Here is a 20,183-nt window from a genome sequence, read left to right on the forward strand (position 1 = left end):
ACAATGCTGGCGTTAGTACCCACACCCTTTCCCTTTTATCCTATCCTGTTATGTTGCAAAGTTGCAGCGTCAGCGACCCTCAGCGACCCCCTCCATTGTTAGGCCCCACAGCCAAGCCAGTCAAGCATAAGCATAATGTCACCATGACCCTGATAATGCACCTTCTGCTTTCCTAATTTCACTTGCATTATGAGAAGGGCTGAAGCCCCCCTTTACTTCCTGCCTGTGTTCCAGTTTGTTCCCATTTCTTAGTGTGAAGTTTAGCACGAAGCCTAGCCCCCCCTCAATGATCAGGGGGCGTGGCACACACGAGGATAGTATGAGCCGGGCGTGACAACTATAGTGAAAAAAAAAGTATGGTCGATTACCAAAAATATTTGTATACTGTAGAGTTATGACTGATAACTACAGTTTTTCTCAATTGCTTTGGCACATTTTTCGAAACAGTCTTAACATTCTCTAAACTGTGAGTGCAAATGTCACAACTGTTTGCAGGAACTTCAAAACTTTATAGCATGTCTGCAAAATGTAGTTACTCACCCAAAACATTTAATTCATGCTTCAAAACCTAGTTATTGTGTCAATAATTTGGCCAAGGCCACCAAAATCAAAAGTATTTTTGTCATTGTGTGAGCCACACTGGTCAAAATGTTTAGTTGTTTTTTCACCACAACAGTCAACCATGAAAATTAAGGGTTTAAACAAAAATCTCATATTTGTTGAGAAAAGTCAATAGTATGTAGAAAAGAAAAGAAAAAATCTATGAACATTTGTATTTGTACAGTGTTTATTTTTGTACTTCACGTGTATATACACAATACAAGTGTATTACTGTACATGTAAAGTAACTGACAAGAGTAACAAGATTTCACTTTACATTTCATATTTGTGTATTACCACAAATACACAAAAACAACAAATAACATTCATGGGGAAAAAAAAAACAAATTATTCTTGGTGGACATCTTGTTGCTCACGTTGGTCAGGCCAAAGATTTTCATCAACATCACATCTGATGTTTTCCATTGCCACACACCGTGGAAAAAATCTCCTTGAATGCCGCACCCATCCCCTGCAATGGTCAACTGTGATGTCCTCACATGCAGCATTCATGGCATCCAACAAAGACATCTGATTTTGTGGTCTATGATCATACACTTTCCACCTCCATGCTGAAAAAAACTCTTCTATTGGATTTAGGAACGGAGAGTATGGTGGAAAGAATTCCACTGCTATCCTTTCATGTGCAGCAAACCAGTCACTAACACTGTTGGTTCGGTGGAAGCTGACATTATCCCAGACAACAACATAATTAGGCAAATGTGGTCTAACCAAACCTCTTTCTTGTTCTGGAATCAGGTCTCTGTAAAGTGCATTTAGGAAGGCCAGGAGAAGTTGGGTATTATAGGGCCCAATGTGTGGAATATGTGTGCTCACACCATTCTCTGAAATGGCAGCACACATTGTAATATTGGCCCCACGTTGGCCTGGTGTGTCAATTGTGGCTCGGTGTCCAATGAGATTGCGACCACGTCTCCAGCCTTTGGACAGATTAAACCCAGCCTCGTCCACAAAAACAAGAATGTGAGTCGTTTCATGTAGTTCTAACTCCATGATTCTCTATGAAGGAACACAGGAAAAAATGTAACAGTAAATGTATTTTCTTATGGGTTACTGAAACTTACAGTAAAGTAATACAGGCATCTTAGAAATACAGGAAAACTCACTAAGTGCACACCAATGGTTTACCTGGACATACTGGTACCGCAACGCCTTGACTCTTTCACTGTTCCTCTCAAATGGCACCTTATAGAGCTGTTTCATAGTCATCTGATGTCTTTCTAAAACTCTGTCTATGGTGGAAATGCTGACAGAATGTATATTTGCAAAGACCTCATTGTCATTTATGATTGCACTTTGGATCTCTCTTAGCCTGATGGAATTGGCTATGAGCATGTTGCAAATTTCTTGTTCTTGCAGTTGGTTAAATACTGCTGCTCTGCCACCAGCGCGAGGTTGCCGTGCAGTTCTATAGAATGAACAAATAGACTTGCATTTACCTTTACAATATTGTTGTTTATACTGTAAAAATACTTTACATACTGTAAAACAAAAAAATACATATGTACCTGTTTTCCCTACGAAAGGTTTGCACAATTGATGACACTGTGGACCTGTTTACATTAGGCTGTACTCTTCGACCAGCCTCTTCCACCTGCCACAAGTGTGGCTCTGATTTCATCAGAGACTCTAACTCTTCTATTTCCACCTCTTCCTCAATTATTTCTTCCTCTACCACCACCACGTATTCTTACACGCCTTCCAATTGCTCTTCCACGAGCATGTTGCTGCAGTTCAGCGTTGTGAACGTCCTCCATTCTCAAAACATTCTACAGCAGTGATTGTGCTGTGGGCAATCTACATATATATACTCCCAAAGTTGATTGGTTAAATGGTAAATGGTTGAGTCATATTAGAGGTACTTTGCAATTCGATTGCGATTGCAATTACAGGGCATGTGCCAATGTAGCAGACATTACAAACAATGTCAATGTTAGATATATTTTAGAATATACATTCATGTATACTAATTATGATAATTGAATAGATCGTTTTGAATGTGATGGCTTACACAATAAAAAATGTCTGAGAAGTTCTGAAGTGTTTGACAGTGTAAGTGAGAATCGAGTCATCAGTTTTGATCAACAAGCCATATGCAATTATTTGTTGTCCAAACTGCAGACAGTTGTATGTACTCTTTGCACACATGTGCCAAAGCATTTGCAATTTGCTCAAATCAATAAGAAATTCCAATCTGATGTGAAAAAGATGCGAATTGTTCAGAGATCTGAACTTAATGTTTTGGGAAATAAAAAAATCATTTGAGAACTGAGCCAAAGCAATTGAGAAAAACTGTAATATATAACGTTTGCCGTACAAAGTACTCCAGAAAAGTTACTGTAAATGACAAAGCCAAAATGTAAACAAATGAGAGGCATATTACAGCAAAATGTTGTGCAACTGCCAAGCCAGATTCACGGAAGAATGTTCATTCATCACCATGTCTCAGGGCTGGGACTAGTGATGCTATCCCTTGTTGGGCGATGCAGAAAGAATCCTCTGTGAGGCCCATTTGTACCTTGACGTCGAAATTCAACTCATATTCACCTATGGCATGTATTCTATGTTCTAGTCACTCTTTGGCTTCTTCAAATGTTTAGAAATGTGTGTGAACAGTTTTGAGTCATTGTGTTTAAATGACTACTGTGTGCTGGCTGCGCTTAACCTCTGCGGCCTGTGTTTTCTATTTTGCATCAAAGTTCACCATCGCGCAAAATGTGTTTTTATGAATGAGAATGTGTTTTGAATTTTGCAAAAAGGGTGACTGAGTTCTGCAAATTGTCTCTAACTAGGTGAGCATGGGTTAAAGTTTTGCCAAACAAGTGACTGATTCAATAAATGACTTTTGGCAATTGGCAGTTTTGTTCCCAAAATGATTTTTAATAATTCAGCAATTCCGAAAAACTGTAAAATATTTCACTTATCTAAACAACATTTATCCCAAAGTGCTACAAATGCTTTTATTCAGCACAAACTCAGCACCAATAATCTAAGATCATTTAGAATGTGATTATTCTATTTTTTTTTTGTTAAAATCTACTTTAAACATATACTTTTCAAAAACCTATTTTCAGTGGTGCTGACAAATTGTAAAAAAATAACATTATAAACATTTCTAGCCAAGACGTTTGAGCTCTGAAGCTTATAGACATAGGGGCTGGCTACGCAAAGGTGAATGAGACATTCAAAGAATTGTATGAGGTTTGATTACTAAAGTGTTACAACTTTGAAGTGATTTTGGAGTCACCAGACCTTTGCATACTGTCAATGGCCCATCAGTCTGGAATGTCTGTCACTGCTCCTCATACCAATCAGTTTGGAAAGGCAGTGGGAATTTTAGTTTATTTCAGTTGCTAAATTTCTTCCACACTATGAAACATTACACAGTGAGAACATGTAATCCCTATGCAGAGAGAGCAGGAGGCAGGATTCAAACCCCCAAACCACCCACCAAGTCACTGTCCTACCCTCATGTGCTTATTGCCATTACCCATCATTCCTCTGGGTTCTCTGGCTTCCCTCCCCATCACCCACCAAGTCACTGTCCTACCCTCATGTGCTTATTGCCATTACCCATCATTCCTCTGGGTTCTCTGGCTTCCCTCCCCATCACCCACCAAGTCACTGTCCTACCCTCATGTGCTTATTGCCATTACCCATCATTCCTCTGGGTTCTCTGGCTTCCCTCCCCATCACCCACCAAGTCACTGTCCTACCCTCATGTGCTTATTGCCATTACCCATCATTCCTCTGGGTTCTCTGGCTTCCCTCCCCATCACCCACCAAGTCACTGTCCTACCCTCATGTGCTTATTGCCATTACCCATCATTCCTCTGGGTTCTCTGGCTTCCCTCCCCCATCACCCAAACACACTGTAGAGTGAAGTGGAGTTTTTAAATTGTCCATAGGTGGGAATGTGTGTGGGAATGGTGTGTGTCACTCCCCATCCTGGGTTATTCCCTGCTTTGTGGGATATGCTCCGGACTTCTGTGACCCTGCATAGACATAAATGACATTTCTCACATCTATCGTTCCAATAACATGTACTTTAGGGGTCTGACAGGATTTTTAATCAGCATTAAATCTGGCCCACAGAACAACACATGACCATCTTAATGCTGCCTCTTTAGTAGATTATCTGCATTTGGTGTTTTTCTTAAGCAAACTTGAGTGGGCTGCCTGAGCTGAAGACCTCCACATCAGTGCCCCCATGTTATTTGAGCTTGAGATGCCTGCTGAAGTGTATTAGCAGCAAGAAGATGAATGAAATCATGTGTCCTCTTCCAGTATCGCACTTACCAGGTGATGGCAGGTCGAGGAGGACAGCCTCTGGGATTCCTTCTGTGTGACACCATGGGATTGGAGGCAACTGCGAATGGAGGGGTGAAAACTGAAGATATTGAGAGGATCCTGAATGGCTACATACCGGACGATTACCAGGTAAGAGCTGTGTATCTAACCATGTCTCAAAAACAACTGCTATATGAATACAGGAAACTAAATCTCAGAAAAGCAAACGAAGGGGTGAACATTGAAGATATTGAGAGCATCCTGAAGGGCTGCATAAAAAAAAAGGTACTGGGTAAGAGCTGTGTATCTAAGCAGGCCTCAGTAACAACTGCCATATGAATGCATGCATGTCTGATCCCATTAATGGCTTATAACAGTCACATGTTTACAGATACTGGTCGTCTTCTCCCTACATTCTCTTCTGACAAAATTAAATCTTATCCATTGATTTGTTCTCACATAAATAAGGAATTACACAGATGTCATATGAGATACACAACATTTTGCTTCAATTTCTCATGATCTCAAAGTCAGTGCATGTCTGTTTGTAATGTGTCATTAACAACGTTTTGTCTGTTTAGTTCAACCCTGCATCACCATGGCAACCTGGTGCTGGTCAGACAGAGTTACAAATTAAGGACAGGATCCACTGTGTGGTGTATGTGATAGACAGCTCAACATTAGGAATTATGGCTACAGAAATGAAGAAGAAAGTTGATGAAATCCGAAAGAAAACTAGTTTTCAAGGTTAGTGAGTGGGGAGGAATGTGGCATCTGTTATTGAGTGTGTGTTGTTGGGCAGGGGTACATGAATAACACAGAATAATCATACAGGAACGTGACAAAGTAAAAACAAGAGCAGCTTTCTGGAATGGAAAATGGCAAACCATGTTTTCCGGGGCTTTGGCAGGAACAGTATTCATGCTGTAACTGAAGGAGCTCCTGGGTGCTCCTCCACACAGAGCCGCTCCATCTGTGAGAAGCTGGAGGGCTTTCTGTCACATAGGGCCCACTTTTAAAGGGTTGGGACTGAAGATTAGGGTATGAACATGAGCTGAGCTGAACACATGTGGATTGAGGAAAGGCAGAGTGATGCTGGCAGGTGCTTCTGAGTAAGACAGACATCAGTGTGCTGATTGCTATGATGGCTTATTCCATAGAACATATAATATGTCACTAGTGAGACGTTTCTGTTGATGTTTTTAGATGTGCCTCTATTGGTGCTACTGACCCATGTGGACAGAGCGTGCCCGCATGTGGAAAAGGACTTGAAGAAGGTGTATCACAGCTGCTACATAAAGGATATGGTGAGTTTCAGGGTCTAACACTGGAATCAGTACTAAAAGCTCGCAGCAGACACATACACAGTGAACAAGTGAGAGATAGCAGTTCATCTGGGTGAATGTCTGTGGGCTGTAGGAGGAAACAGAGTGAACAAGCAAACGTCACACATGCAACCAGCGGCAGGGATCGACCCACAGCCCTGGGGGGTCTGAACCTTTGGTTTATTATATTCCAATGGCTCACAAAACTTTATCTCAATTTTATTTTCTAAAACATATTGTCAGGCAGCAAAATGACCCTGTGGGCAGCACTGTGGCCTCACGCCTCCATAAACCAGGATCCTGGCCTGGGTGTCTCCTTCCTCAGGTCCTCTGTTTCCTGGGATTGGGGGTTATGGATGGATGGATGACAAATTTGTGTCCAAAATTTGGATTTACATTTACTGCATTTGGCAGATGCCCTTAGCCAGAGCGGCTTGCATAAGTGGGTAGAAGTCTTATCAGTGATTACATTCTGATACTGATTCAGTAGAAGTCGGTTATGAATACTATCACAATAAAAAACTCTGTTGGCAAGTAGTACAATTCTTTGACATTTAATTGCCCTCAGGAGCTTTAGAACTTTAGTTATACAGTGGTACCTTGGAAGACAAACTTACTTCATTCCAGAAGGCTGGTCGACTTAGGATTTGGTTGAGTTCCAAGTTAAATTTCCCCATAAGAAATGATGTAAATGAGTTTAATCCCTTGCAGAGCCTCCATGTTTACCTATTGAAACCTATCAACTCAGCAAACTAATGATACAATCATTCAACAACTGATAAAGTCATACAGACATGAAAAACCACACATCCATCCATCCATCCATTTTCCAAACCGCTTATCCTGCTGGGTCGCCCGGAGCCTAACCCGGAAGCAATGGGCACGAGGCAGGGAACAACCCAGGATGGGGGGCCAGCCCATCGCAGGGCACACTCACACACCATGCACTCACGCACGCACTCCTATGGCCTATTTAGTAAATCCAATTAGCCTCAGCATGTCTTTGGACTGTGGGGGGAGACCGGAGTACCCGGAGGAAACCCCACGACGACATGGGGAGAACATGCAAACTCCACACACATGTGCCCCAGGCGGAGACTCGAACCCGGGTCCCAGAGGTGTGAGGCAACAGTGCTAACCACTGCACCACCATGCCGCACCTAATAATGATAAGAATGATAATAATAATAATAATAATAATTGCATTTTGTCCAATCACCGCCAGTTACTGTAAACAGTAAAGTACACATAACTAGACAATTCTGTATTATTTTGGTTTATACTTATTAATCCATTAATTCTATCTTTTGTACTTTAAATGGACAGAGTACAGTTATTATTAGTAGCGGAAAAGTATTGTGAGGGAACACAAAGCTATTGAGTTTTGCCTATTTGTTACATTTGTGGCTTCCATCCTGTTTATTTGTGGATTTCTGTACAGTTCGTACCACTGAATTGCCCCTAAGAGGTCAGAGTGGCAAAACATTTCCTAAGTAATTTTGCGTTCTCTCACAATACTTCAGTGTTGCCACACAATAGATTTGTGATCCCACTGCACTTGCCCGCTTGTGATTTGCTGTACTGTAATACAGACATGTCCTGTGTGCTTTAAGCATTAAACTATGGGGACAATGTACACCAGACAACTATAATATTATGTTTATATACATATTTATTATTATAATCATCATCATCATAATTGTTATTATTTATGACAATAATAATGATGATGATGATAATAATAATAATAATGATAATAATAAATAAATAATAATAATGATTATAATAATTGCACTGTGCCCAATGACCGCCAGTTGCTGTAAACAGTAAAGTACATTTAACTAGACATGTCTGTATTATTTTGGTTTATACTTATTAATCCATTAATTCTATCTTTTGTATTTTAAATGGACAGAGTACAGTTATTATTAGTAGCGGAAAAGTATTGTGAGGGAACACAAAACTATTGAGAGGAAACACAAAACAATTAAAAATATATTTTCTCACCCTGACATCTTTAGGGACTCAATATACTGCAGATGATCTATAGAAAAAAAATCACAAATACATCACTATCAACAAATATGTGGTTTTATTTATGATGTATGAAATCAAAATCATTGGGACGCAAAGGAAAATGGCTCTTCGCAATTTTCTTTTAAACCGTAATCATAGGCTAATTGATTAATCATAAGTATTGATTTATTTACATGACAATATTGTATATACATGTGGCCCGGGAAACAACACGCAGGAACACAAATACTCTTTTTGGGTCTAATTTATTCCATAGGCCTAATTAATTAGACATTTTGGTTGGAAGATAAAAGGATTTACAATGAACAGTTTCTTAAACCTTACACTTTTCCCTTACAGAGGATTCTCTTACAGAAAAGAAATAAAACTCCACACTCAGGTGGGACTGGTACAGTATAAAAGTAAAATAAAACACACGGAAAACCCTGTGAGGCAGACCTCACATAACCGAGTACACCGAAATAAAAGGAAACGGCAGTTTTGCACTGAAAATAATACGGTAATGGCACACTGAAACAGAAATATCCTTGTTAGCACACAACTAACAACTGAACAGATATTTAACATGGACAGCATGCTCTTACCAACTTTGCACATACCAGTAAAACCTCAAGGCGCGGGCAGAAAACCTTGTGACGCACCGCTCTCTAAAATAAAAATAGACACGAACCATTTTACCCGCTTTTTCAATATGTGGAAAGTGAATACACACCATTTGTTACCGTTCTCCACTTTTCTCACACAGAAAATTGGCAGAGAAAACAAACCTGGTACTCTGGGAAACTCTCACCCCACTCGGAAAACCGTCCGCAGCCCAGCTTATCCAGCTTAAAATGGCGCTTCCAGACAGTGGCTTTTCGCGCTCTCTCTCAGGTGATGATGCCACCAAGTTGCTTAAAGGCGCAACCACCTATTCCCCCTCGTTCCCCGATGCAGCTTAACCGCTCATGGTCAAAATCTCCAGATCACCTGGTTACATACAGTAATACTTATTTTGTCACCCTGGTCTATTTAATTGCACATAAGGAAAGTCACAGAGAATAATAACCAAAAGGGTGAAGAATTTGATTTTGTTATGGTGTTTGTGGTTAGAAGTTAATGGTGCTTTTATTTTGAAAGATCAGTTTGTTGACATCAAGACATGTTACAAAATGCCGTCTGTATGTGAAGTTATATGTCTGTCTCTAGAGGTAAAAATATAACGTCTGTAGCCGTGAGATAATTCCGTCTCTATGCGAAAAGTTTAAGACGTTTTGGCCCTAAAGGGCTTCCATAAGAGGGTGCAGCGAGCGCGTAGATAGGATGGGTTTTCTGCTCACGAGCACATACACGCGTGCCTCATATTTTGAGAGTAATAATTTAATACTGATTGAGCAAGTGAGTATTGTGTAGAGTCAAGTGTATAGTGAGGATGATATTTCTGCTGGCGAGTGCATATGCAAGCGTGGTTTTTATGTGCATGTGTTTTGAGACTAATTAAACGCCATAGACCCTTTCGAAGTCCGAATTTGTACAGTTGAACGCTTCTCGACCCATAGAAGTTCTAGTAGGAAAGGTTGAGATCCAAGACATTGCATTGAAAAAAAATACAGGTTTGATATCAGAGTTATTCGAGTTCCGAGGTTCTACTGTACATTCACATTCAGCAGCATCTGCTAAAGGCAGATTTATACCATTTCAGTTGTGACTTATTACAACCCTGTTTGACACAAGTCTTGTGATACAGCAGCTGGAAAATATACATGAATGTATGTGTCTCTCTGCAGATCTACAGAGCTAGCGGGTGTCTGGGCATCCGACCATCAAATGTGATTCCAGTGAAGAATTACCATGATGAGAGTGAGCTGAATAATACCTGTGACATCCTGCTCCTCAAGGCCATGAAGCAGATGCTGGACTTTGCTGACAATTACTTTGACAACTGTGAGGAAAACACGAAGTAGATAAATTTACCATATTGAGAGGTTGTGCCGTTGCCTCAATCTGTCCATGTACCTATGTTTTACGCCACAGGTTAGGTCCCTATAAACCTGCATTAGGCTGTTTTTGTACCTTTCCTGACACTCAAACCTTTTCATAGCCTGGATTTATAATTGTCTTTTCACTTGAGTATGAATGATGCTTAAATATATATATATATATATGATAATAATAATAATAATAATAATAATTATTATTATTATTATTATTATTATTATTATTATATAATTGAGAAATGATTGAAACAGAAAATTTTGCTATGGTCTCAATTTTTCCAGGGCTGTGTGTGTGTGTATATGTGTGTGTGTATATGTGTGTGTGTGTATATATATATATATATATATATATATATATATATACACACATACACACAGCCCTAGAAAAAATTGAGACCTCAGCAAAATTTTCTGTTTCACTCATTTCTCAATTTATGGGTACATGCCTGTGTAAAATGTACATATTTTTTTGCAAACTCCAGCCTGGTTTTTCCCTGCTTCTCATTAATGAAGAGCTTCTTCCTTGCTTTATGGGTCTTCAGTCCTGCTTCTAGGAGCCTGATATGATCCTAACCCTAGCAGTGCACTTCACACCTACACGTAATGTTTTTCCCATTCCTTTTTAAGGTCACTTGAGGTCATCCTCCGATTTATGAGGCACTGCCGGATAAATTAACGGTCATCTCTGGCGTTAGAAAGTAGCTTCTACCTTCTGACTGTCTAGTTTTTGGTTATTGCCTCCTGCTTCACCTTATTCTTGTTTGTTGCTGTCTTAGAAACTTTGAGCCTGGAAGCAGCCTGCCTCGTAGTTTAGCCTCCAGCAGTAAACCCAGGAATAAATCAGGATTTAAAAATATAGAATGATTTCTTATTTTTTCCAGAGCTGTATAATTTCACATTCAAGTACACATTTTAACCCAGCACTAGATTAGATGCCATGCTAATAAAATTACCTGATGATTCCAGCATTGGTCACTTTCTGTCTCAGTCTTAAAATATATGCAAATATATATAAAATTATATTTATCACGGATGAGGAGTTTATTTAAAATGCTACATCTAGGGGATACCTCTAACATCTGACAAGATTTTACCTTGGGCCCCTCATTAGGGTTCATTTCTTAAGAAAAAATGGAGTTTTGACATTTGATCCCCTTAAGATGATAACTAAAAAACTATTTGCTGGGTGTTGTTCAAACTTTGTATGGGTGCCAACTGGCACTGATTAAATTTTGACAAAGGTCACCCCAAAATTTAAGCAATGCAGCTTAGTGGCAGCAAAATGAAGGGTGAAAGCAGACTACATTTGATTTTGTAAAAAAAAAAAGTGTTGGATGAGTTTTATTAATGTGTAACAAAAACATTATTTAAATGAAGATCTATGCCTGGTTTTATTTTCAGATAAATTGTCTCAAAAATGAAGCAGCAGCACCGTGTGGTAGCAAAGGAAGGAAATGACAGCTATAGAAGATACTCAGTCTTGTGAACACAATAACTCTAAAAGTATTTTATGAATCTTTTTCAAACAGCATAATGAAAGCAAAAAAAAAAAAAAAAACAGTTGTAGTACTTGACATTTGATCCCGGTTGTATGATAACAGATAAAAGTAATTCCCAGATTCTTTTAAACCTTTCTAGACATGTTGTAAGGGCAAAAGGGGGGGGGGCATCAAATTTAATGACGCATCTGGCATTGCATGGATACACTTAAAAGCAGATGGATGCATAGTGTTGTGTAAATTTGTTAAATGTTCTGTATTTATATATATTTATATATTGAAGTTAATTTATTGTTCAATCTGACATTCAAATTTCCCTTTAAAATAAAAACGGCCATTATTTAATGTTGTAGATTGGTTTAGGCACTGTTTAGTCACCAGCATCTTTATTTCTTCACTCTTATTGTTTCTACATTTATTTTGGAGTTTGCATTGGGGAGGGGGGGCACTGCCGGTAATTCCTGCCCAGGTCGCCACATGAGTGAGGACCAGCCCTGAATGTACTAGGTATAATAGGTATAAGTACAAATTCGGTGCTTGAAGTGGGCTGTTCAGAGAGAGGCTGTACCTAGCACCTCTTTGTCTCCCTTTTCAGAGAACCGGCAACATTTCTACTATTTTTTTTTTGTTAGTAACGGTAAAAGATAACAAGGGGAGTACCGGCACTCGATTTTCCCTACTTCAAGCACTGTAAAAATCCATTTAAGAAACATTTTACTCCAAAGCCAGCTGTAGCATAAGGCATATTGAAAATGTATAAAGTATATTGTTAAAAAGGTTCATGCAAAAGGGTAATGGGTCAGTGTGTGGCTCAGTCGGTTAGGGCTCTGTGGCCGTAGTCAGCAGGTTGCTGGTTCAGATCCTGAGAACAAGGCCCTTAACCCCAGTTTCTCCAGGGACTGGTGGACCGATAATGAAAACACAATGCTTTCCTTGAACAGGTCAGAAAGTTGGTGTTGGGAAAATGGGAAGTGGGAGCAGTACCCCAGTGACAGAGGAGAACAAACCAGAGCTCCTTGGTAAAGCTTGGAGGGATGTTGTGTGGGACCACAGGTATGAAGCCCGTTTTTATCCAATATAATCAACAACTTGTTTTGTTTATTTTTTACTAGCATCACATAATTTTATGGATATATGTTTAAAATATGCATAAGTTCTATAACCTTCCCCTCCCACACAAACACACATATAAACACTGGGCAGTGTGCAGCCCTGCAGGTTAGCTCACCAGCTGCTAACTGCATTTATCACCTACACTGCATTTATGTATCTCTGCTGGGTATCTTTTGCCTCATATTTAATCTGTCTGCTTATGCCCTAATTGTTAATGGTCTATTGTAATGGGCGTCTCCAATTGTAACAAGCTGTGCCAAAGCAAGTTTTATTTTATGTTGCAATAAAGATTCTGAAGATTCTGATTTTATGTTCCGCAGAGTGATGTCACCATTGGGTCCTTGAACAAGACCCTTGCATAGCTTTGGTTAGCACCTGTAAATAAAAAATAAATAAACACTTTCCAATAAGCATGCATGACACTTCATTAAGTGGTTTCAGTTGCAGATGACTAATGAGATGTAAAGGAAGCCATAGTAATATGCTATTATGGGATCGTTTATATTCCTTATGAATTCTGGCTAATCCCTATTTCCAATTCAAATGTCTGTTCTTTTAGCACACGAACTGATCTCAAGCAATACCTGCAAGATTACAAGCCCAACATTGATTCAGTGCCTCAGGCTCGGATTCTTCTAATTGGTCAGATTACAGCTGGAAAATCAAGCTTCTTCAACTCCATCAACTCTATCTTCCGTGGCAACATTACAAGCCAAGCTGCAGTAGGAGAAATGAAAACCAGCCTGACCTTGAAGGTAATGTGATTGTCTAACTTCATTTCCTGGTATAACATTCGTGTATCCAGATGTCTTTATATGATGTTCTTGCTTGAGAGGAAGGACAATATTCTGTTATTTTTAGCTTCACTCTGTTTCAATTGCTGTTTGTTATCCTCATTGCGATTTAGGAAGGGATTGACCCTATGGCAGGATATGGAAAACCCACATAACACAGCAAGAACATGCAACCTCCACATACACAGAGCCAGAGGCACGATTTGAGCTTCCAGCCCTAGAAGTGTGAAGCTGCAGCACCATCCACTGAGCCACTGTCCCACCCTCATCATGTTCTTATTGCCATCTTTCAAAAAAGGGGATAGAAGTAATTTGTCTAACTATAGGCCAATCAGTCTAACTTGTATAACTGGTAAAGTTATGGAGGCTATAATCAAAGAGAAAATGGTAGATTACCTGGACTCCAATAACATTTTGCGGGATAGCCAGCATGGATTTAGGAGAGGTAGATCCTGTTTAACAAATCTGTTGGAGTTTTTTGAGGAAGCTACTCAGGAAGTTGATGATAAGAAGGCCTATGATGTCATCTACTTAGATTTCCAAAAGGCTTTTGATGTTGTCCCCCACAAGAGGCTCCTACTTAAACTCAAAGCGACAGGTATTTTAGGTACCGTAGCGACCTGGATTGATAACTGGTTAACAGATAGGAAACAGCGAGTAGTTATAAGAGGCACAATGTCACAGTGGGCTTGCGTTCATAGTGGGGTACCGCAGGGTTCGATTTTAGGACCACTATTGTTCCTAATTTACATAAATGATATGGATACCAATATATATAGTAAACTGGTGAAATTTGCAGATGACACCAAGGTGGGTGGTGTAGCAGATACTGAATTAGTAGCTCAGTAGCTACAGCGGGATCTTGATTTAATTAGTGACTGGGCCGATACCTGGCAGATGAAATTTAACGTCGATAAATGTAAGGTACTCCATCTAGGGAGCAGAAATATAAAGTACAGGTATTTCATGGGTGTCACTGAAATAAAGGTAGCTGATCATGAGAAAGACCTTGGTGTGTATGTTGATGCTTCCATGTCCCATTCTCGCCAGTGTGGGGAAGCAATAAAAAAGGCCAATAGGATGTTGGGGTATATCTCCAGGTGTGTGGAGTTTAAGTCAAGGGAGGTAATGCTAAGATTATACAATTCCTTGGTGAGACCTCACCTAGAATATTGTGTGCAGGTTTGGTCACCATATCTTAAAAAGGACATTGTGGCCTTAGAAAAGGTGCAGCGTAGGGCCACAAAAATGATTCCTGGTCTTAGAGGAATGTCATACGAGGAACGGTTACTTGAGCTAAATCTGTTCAGTCTCAAGCAAAGGAGACTGAGGGGGGACATGATCCAGGTATATAAGATTCTAACAGGTTTGGATGCTGTTCAACCAAATAGTTACTTCAGCATTAGTTTAAATACACGAACTCGTGGCCATAGGTGGAAATTAGCGGGAGAACATTTCAAGCTGGATTTAAGGAAGCACTTCTTTACGCAGCGTGTAGTCAGAGTATGGAATAGCCTTCCTGATAATGTAGTGCAAGCTGAATCCTTGGGTTCCTTTAAATCAGAGCTAGATAAGATTTTAACGACTCTGAGCTATTAGTTTAGTTCTCCCCAAGCGAGCTTGATGGGCCGAATGGCCTCCTCTCGTTTGTATAGTTCTTATGTTCTTATGTTCTTATTACCTACAGGACATGTGCTGCTGAAATGTATTTTCCGTGATATGAAATCACATCGTACCGGCTGAGCACATAATGTGATTCTTAATGGTTATTAAATCCAGCCCACCAATCAAGTGATTGGTCTCCCTGAAAAAAAAAAAACTAATCAGCAGTGTCACCAAGCTTAGTGAATCTCCCCACACCCCCATTTTAATGCTGGTTGTTAAGTCCATTATCCTTGTATTGTTTAAATAAAGTGGGTGGCCTGAGCTGAAGACCTCCTCACCAGTGGCCACCAAGTTACATCATTTTGAGATGCCTGCTGAACTGGATAAGCAGGTAGAAGGTGAATGATATCATGTGTCTTGTTCCAGTATCACACTTACCAGGTGAAAGCGGGCCGAGGCGGACAGCCTCTGGGATTCCTACTGTGTGACACCATGGGACTGGAAGCAAGGGAGGATGGAGGGGTGAGAACTGAAGATATTGAGAGCATCCTGAAGGGCTACGTTCCAAACAAGTACCAGGTAAGAACTGTGTATCTAACCACACCTCAAAAACTACTGCTATATGAATACAGGAAATTAAGTCTCATTCACTGATTGTTTTTGGCATAAATAATGTGCTGTTGTTACATAAGTGTCATATGAAAGGACTCACATTGCTTTTCGCTTGAGTTTCCTATGATCTCACAGTCAATGCATGTCTGCATGTCATTCACACCTTTTTGTTTGTTTAGTTCAACCCTGTGCAGCCAATGAAAGCTGATAACTGTCAGGCATGGAGCTCATTGGCTCTTAAGGACAGGATCCACTGTGTGGTGTATGTGATAGACGCCTCCACAATTGGAATTGTGGACCAAGGAATGAAGAATAAAATTGATGAAATCAGAAAGAGAACTAACTCGGCAGGTCAGTGAGTGTGGAGAACAGGGAGGGAGGTGGCATCTATGATGGAGTGTGTGTCAGTGGGGGAGGGGTGGATCTGGGGGTCACAATTCACAAGCAACTATTTATATACATGTTGTAATATGCTTTAACACCTGCTTTTCCTGAACCATGATTAATACTGAAAAATCATACGGGAAAGTAGAAATGTAAGTTCACCCATGCGAACTAATGACTTTAATAATGTATTTGGATATTCAGTATGAACACAGAGAAGTACAGTTTACCGGACTAGAATATGGCAAACTGAACGTTTTCCGTGCCTTTGGCAGACAACATATAATATGTCACTAGTGAGACGTTTCTGTTGCTGTGTTTAGAGGTCCCTCTATTGGTGCTACTGACTCATGTGGACAAAGCGTGCCCGCATGTGGAAGAGGACTTGAAGAAGGTGTATCACAGCTGCTACATAAAGGATCTGGTGAGTTTCTGGGTCTAACATTGGAATCAGTACTAAAAGCTTGCAGCAGACACACACACAGTGAACAAGTGAGAGATAGCAGTTCATCTGGGTGAATGTTTGTGGGCAGTAGCAGGAAACAGAGTGAACAAGCAAACATCACACATGCAACCAGCGGCAGGGATCGAGCCCACAGCCCTGGGGGGTCTGAACCTTTGGTTTATTATATTCCAATGGCTCACTAACCTTTATCTCAATTTTATTTTCTAAAACATATTTTCAGGCAGCAAAATGACCCTGTGGGCAGCACTGTGGCCTCACGCCTCCATAAACCAGGATGCTGGCCTGGGTGTCTCCTTCCTCAGGTCCTCTGTTTCATGGGATTGGGGGTTATGGATGGATGGATGACAAATTTGTGTCCAAAATTTGGATTTACATTTACTGTGTTTGCCAGATGCCCTTAGCCAGAGCGACTTACATAAGTGGGCAGAAGTCTTATCAATGAGTACATTCTGATACATATTCAGTAGAAGCCGGTTATGAATACTATCACACTAAAAAACTCTATCGGCAAGTAGTACAGTTTTTTGACATTTAATTGCCCTCAGGAGCTTTAGAACTTTAGTCGTACAGTGGTACCCTCCAGCATAGTCCCTGGAGGGTGAAGAACTTGGTGGCGAGGGCAGCGGGCGTAGCCGGGACCTCCTGCTGGGGTGCAGCAGCTGCAGCAGGCAGAGGCGAAGGGAGCGCCTCGGGCGGTGGACCTGCAGGCAGCGGGCGTAGCCGGGACCTCCTGCTGGGGTGCAGCAGCTGCAGCAGGCAGAGGCAAAGGGAGCGCCTCAGGCGGTGGACCTGCAGGCAGCGGAGGCAGCCACTCAGGCTGCACGGCGGCCCGGCGTGTTCTCCGGACGGGAGAAGCTGCCCGGGGAGGCAGCTTAGCTGCGCAGGTGACCTCAGGAACAGCCGGAGAGTCCTCCTGTTCCCCGGCTGAGAGGGAGGCGGGGGCGAGTGCGCACGTCCCCAGAACGATCGGCGGGACGATCGCGTGCTTCTTCCTCCTCTGCGAGGTGCGCGTCCTCCTCTAGGGACAGCTGGTCCAGGATGACCCAGGTCCGGCTGACGAGACCCCACGCCGGGGGCGTGAGTTTTGAGACTAATTAAACGCCATAGACCCTTTCGAGGTCCGAATTTGTACAGTTGAACGCTTCTCGACCCATAGATGTTCTAGTAGGAAAGGTTGAGATCCAACATATTGCCTTGAAAAAAAATACCCGTTTGATATCAGAGTTGGTTGAGTTAAGAGTTATTAAAGTTCCATGGTTCTACTGTACATTCTCATTTGGCAGCATCTGCTAAAGGCAGATTTATACCATTTCAGTTGTGACTTATTACAGCCCTGTTTGACACAAATCATGTGATACAGCAGCAGGAAAATATACATGAATGTATGTGTCTCTCTGCAGATCTACAGAGCTAGCGAGTGTCTGGGCATCCTACCATCAAATGTGATTCCAGTGAAGAATTACTTTGATGAGAGTGAGCTGAGTGACACCTGTGACATCCTGCTCCTCAAGGCCATGAAGCAGATGCTGGACTTTGCTGACAATTACTTTGACAGCTGGGAGGACGACACAGAGTAGATGAATTGATCATATTGAGGGGTTGTGCCATTGCCTTTCTCTGTCCATGTCCTTGTGTTCTACACCACACCTTTGTTTCCTGTAAACCTGCGTTAGGCTCTTTCTGTACCTTTCCGACACAGAAACCTTTTCATAACCTGGATTTATAATTGTCTTGTCATTTGAGTATGAATGATGCTTAGATATATTCTATACAATATAAATTCGATATATCCTTTATATATGTGTATCCCCAAAGAAATCTCCTCAATTATAGAAGTACATATGGACTTGATGTTTTTCCTAGACAGCCCAGTCTTACAAGAGAAACAAAATAGTTGATTTTCTCAGCATTTTCTTCCCGGCCAATGCCTTCTCTAGTTAAACCATAGAGACTATACCATCTTGCGTAGTCACTGGCTAACATACAATAGCCATTTCTGTGGTTTTTGTTCTCTTGCCCTATTCATCACAATCGTGGTGAATTAAAAAAAATCTGTTAAGTCAAAAACAGTACTGTGTCATGTTATGCAAATATACATCCTGCACCTTTGGTCTACAGGGGAGTGGGCGGTACCAGGAACTACACCGAAAAGGGTATCACAACAGTCCTAACACCTTTCCGCATATGCTAATCATCCAAGGGCAGCACTGGCAATTAAATACACCACCAACAATTAATTATTGTTATATTAACTTCTTTTATTAAGAAGTACTGTTAGGTTTTACAGTGTATACACATGCTGTCTTATCCATTTTGATTGTGATATCATCCTTTGTCCATTATGTTCGGAATTTTTGAAGAAGAATCGAAGCTGCGATCAGCTCAGCATCCCCAAACATGTGCCCAGAATGCTTCTTAATTCCAGTCTGTAGCATATCAACAAGAGGCTTGCAGTACTTCAGCTGCATCTTGACTGTCAAGTTCGATGGTCAGGAGGTTGATTGTCGGAAGTATCCACCCCATTTGGGCATTAGATTCCGCTTGCAGAATGTTGGTTGCCCGGGCGACAGGGCTCATTACAGCAGCATACTCAGTAAGGAATGCAAGTCGGCTGGGTTGAACCTGTAATGAAAACAAAACAAACAGCACCGCAATTTTAAGTCTACCTTTACATTGAATTAAATCAGAATATTGTACAAAAAAGAAAAAACTGAACACATTCATTTTAATTAACTAATAAAACACATAGCATATTTCTTACTTACACTGGGACCTTCAGGCCAGTGCACATTACTCCTACTGCCCCCTCACCCTTGTCTTCGATTATCCTACATAATCTTTCCACTGCCAGGAACAAGGAATTCCACCTTGTCTTATTCGGTCGGAGAAGCTGGAGGGAACAGTGGACCTTCCACATTTGTTCCGCAGACCATTACACTTGCTAAATGTAGAATGGTACAATTTCCTGTATGCCTCACTGGATGTTGCATTTATGCCATCTTCTCTAGCTACTAGGTTTAGTAGATTACAAGCACAGCGCTGGTGTTTTGGTAGCTGGAATTCAAAACTGTAGTCTTCATTTAGAAGTGCAGAAGTATCAATGAAAAAAAAAAGGTTTGCATCCTGTTGGTTGTCAGTCATGGGTTGGTAGGGATTTTTTTTTCTTTCCCAGTGACAGCTGTGGATAGGAAATTTATTTTAGTTTTTACTTTTCTTTACAGCAGTGATGCTATTTTTTCACAACATAGCTTATCTGTACTACATGTACTCTACCAGCTTGTGTGTCCCAGCATGTTACACACATGCATGCACACGCACACACACATGTACATGTAGGGTATACCTATCCTTATGGGGCCCGCTCATTCACTTCTATGGGAAAAATGCTAACGCTAACTATCACAACCTTAACCCCCACCCTGCTCTAACCATAACCATAAGTAACCAAGCAAAATACAAGA

The 20,183-nt window shown here is 40.9% G+C and overlaps 1 protein-coding gene and 1 long non-coding RNA gene across 2 annotated transcripts in view; one reads left to right on the forward strand and one right to left on the reverse strand.

Moving 5' to 3' along the window:
- LOC125722479 (uncharacterized) overlaps positions 1-18,791 on the forward strand; it is a 47,277-nt gene extending 28,486 nt beyond the window's left edge. The window contains exons 4-13 of the mRNA XM_048998659.1: positions 4,909-5,061; positions 5,493-5,658; positions 6,118-6,218; positions 10,040-10,196; positions 12,690-12,801; positions 13,421-13,616; positions 15,687-15,839; positions 16,052-16,223; positions 16,580-16,680; positions 18,123-18,791. Coding sequence (XP_048854616.1) covers positions 4,909-5,061; positions 5,493-5,658; positions 6,118-6,218; positions 10,040-10,196; positions 12,690-12,801; positions 13,421-13,616; positions 15,687-15,839; positions 16,052-16,223; positions 16,580-16,680; positions 18,123-18,299 — 1,488 coding nt within the window. The 3' untranslated portion in view covers positions 18,300-18,791. The remainder of the gene's footprint in view (positions 1-4,908; positions 5,062-5,492; positions 5,659-6,117; positions 6,219-10,039; positions 10,197-12,689; positions 12,802-13,420; positions 13,617-15,686; positions 15,840-16,051; positions 16,224-16,579; positions 16,681-18,122) is intronic.
- Positions 8,605-9,127, reverse strand: LOC125722544 (uncharacterized). Its single transcript, XR_007386457.1, has 2 exons — positions 9,041-9,127; positions 8,605-8,920 (listed from the first exon to the last, which is right to left on the reverse strand). It is a non-coding gene; the product is annotated as an uncharacterized LOC125722544 (long non-coding RNA).
- Positions 18,792-20,183: the final 1,392 nt, after the last annotated feature.

The sequence above is a fragment of the Brienomyrus brachyistius genome, unplaced genomic scaffold, assembly GCF_023856365.1.
Source record: "Brienomyrus brachyistius isolate T26 unplaced genomic scaffold, BBRACH_0.4 scaffold39, whole genome shotgun sequence".
Classification (NCBI taxonomy): Eukaryota; Metazoa; Chordata; class Actinopteri; order Osteoglossiformes; family Mormyridae; genus Brienomyrus; species Brienomyrus brachyistius.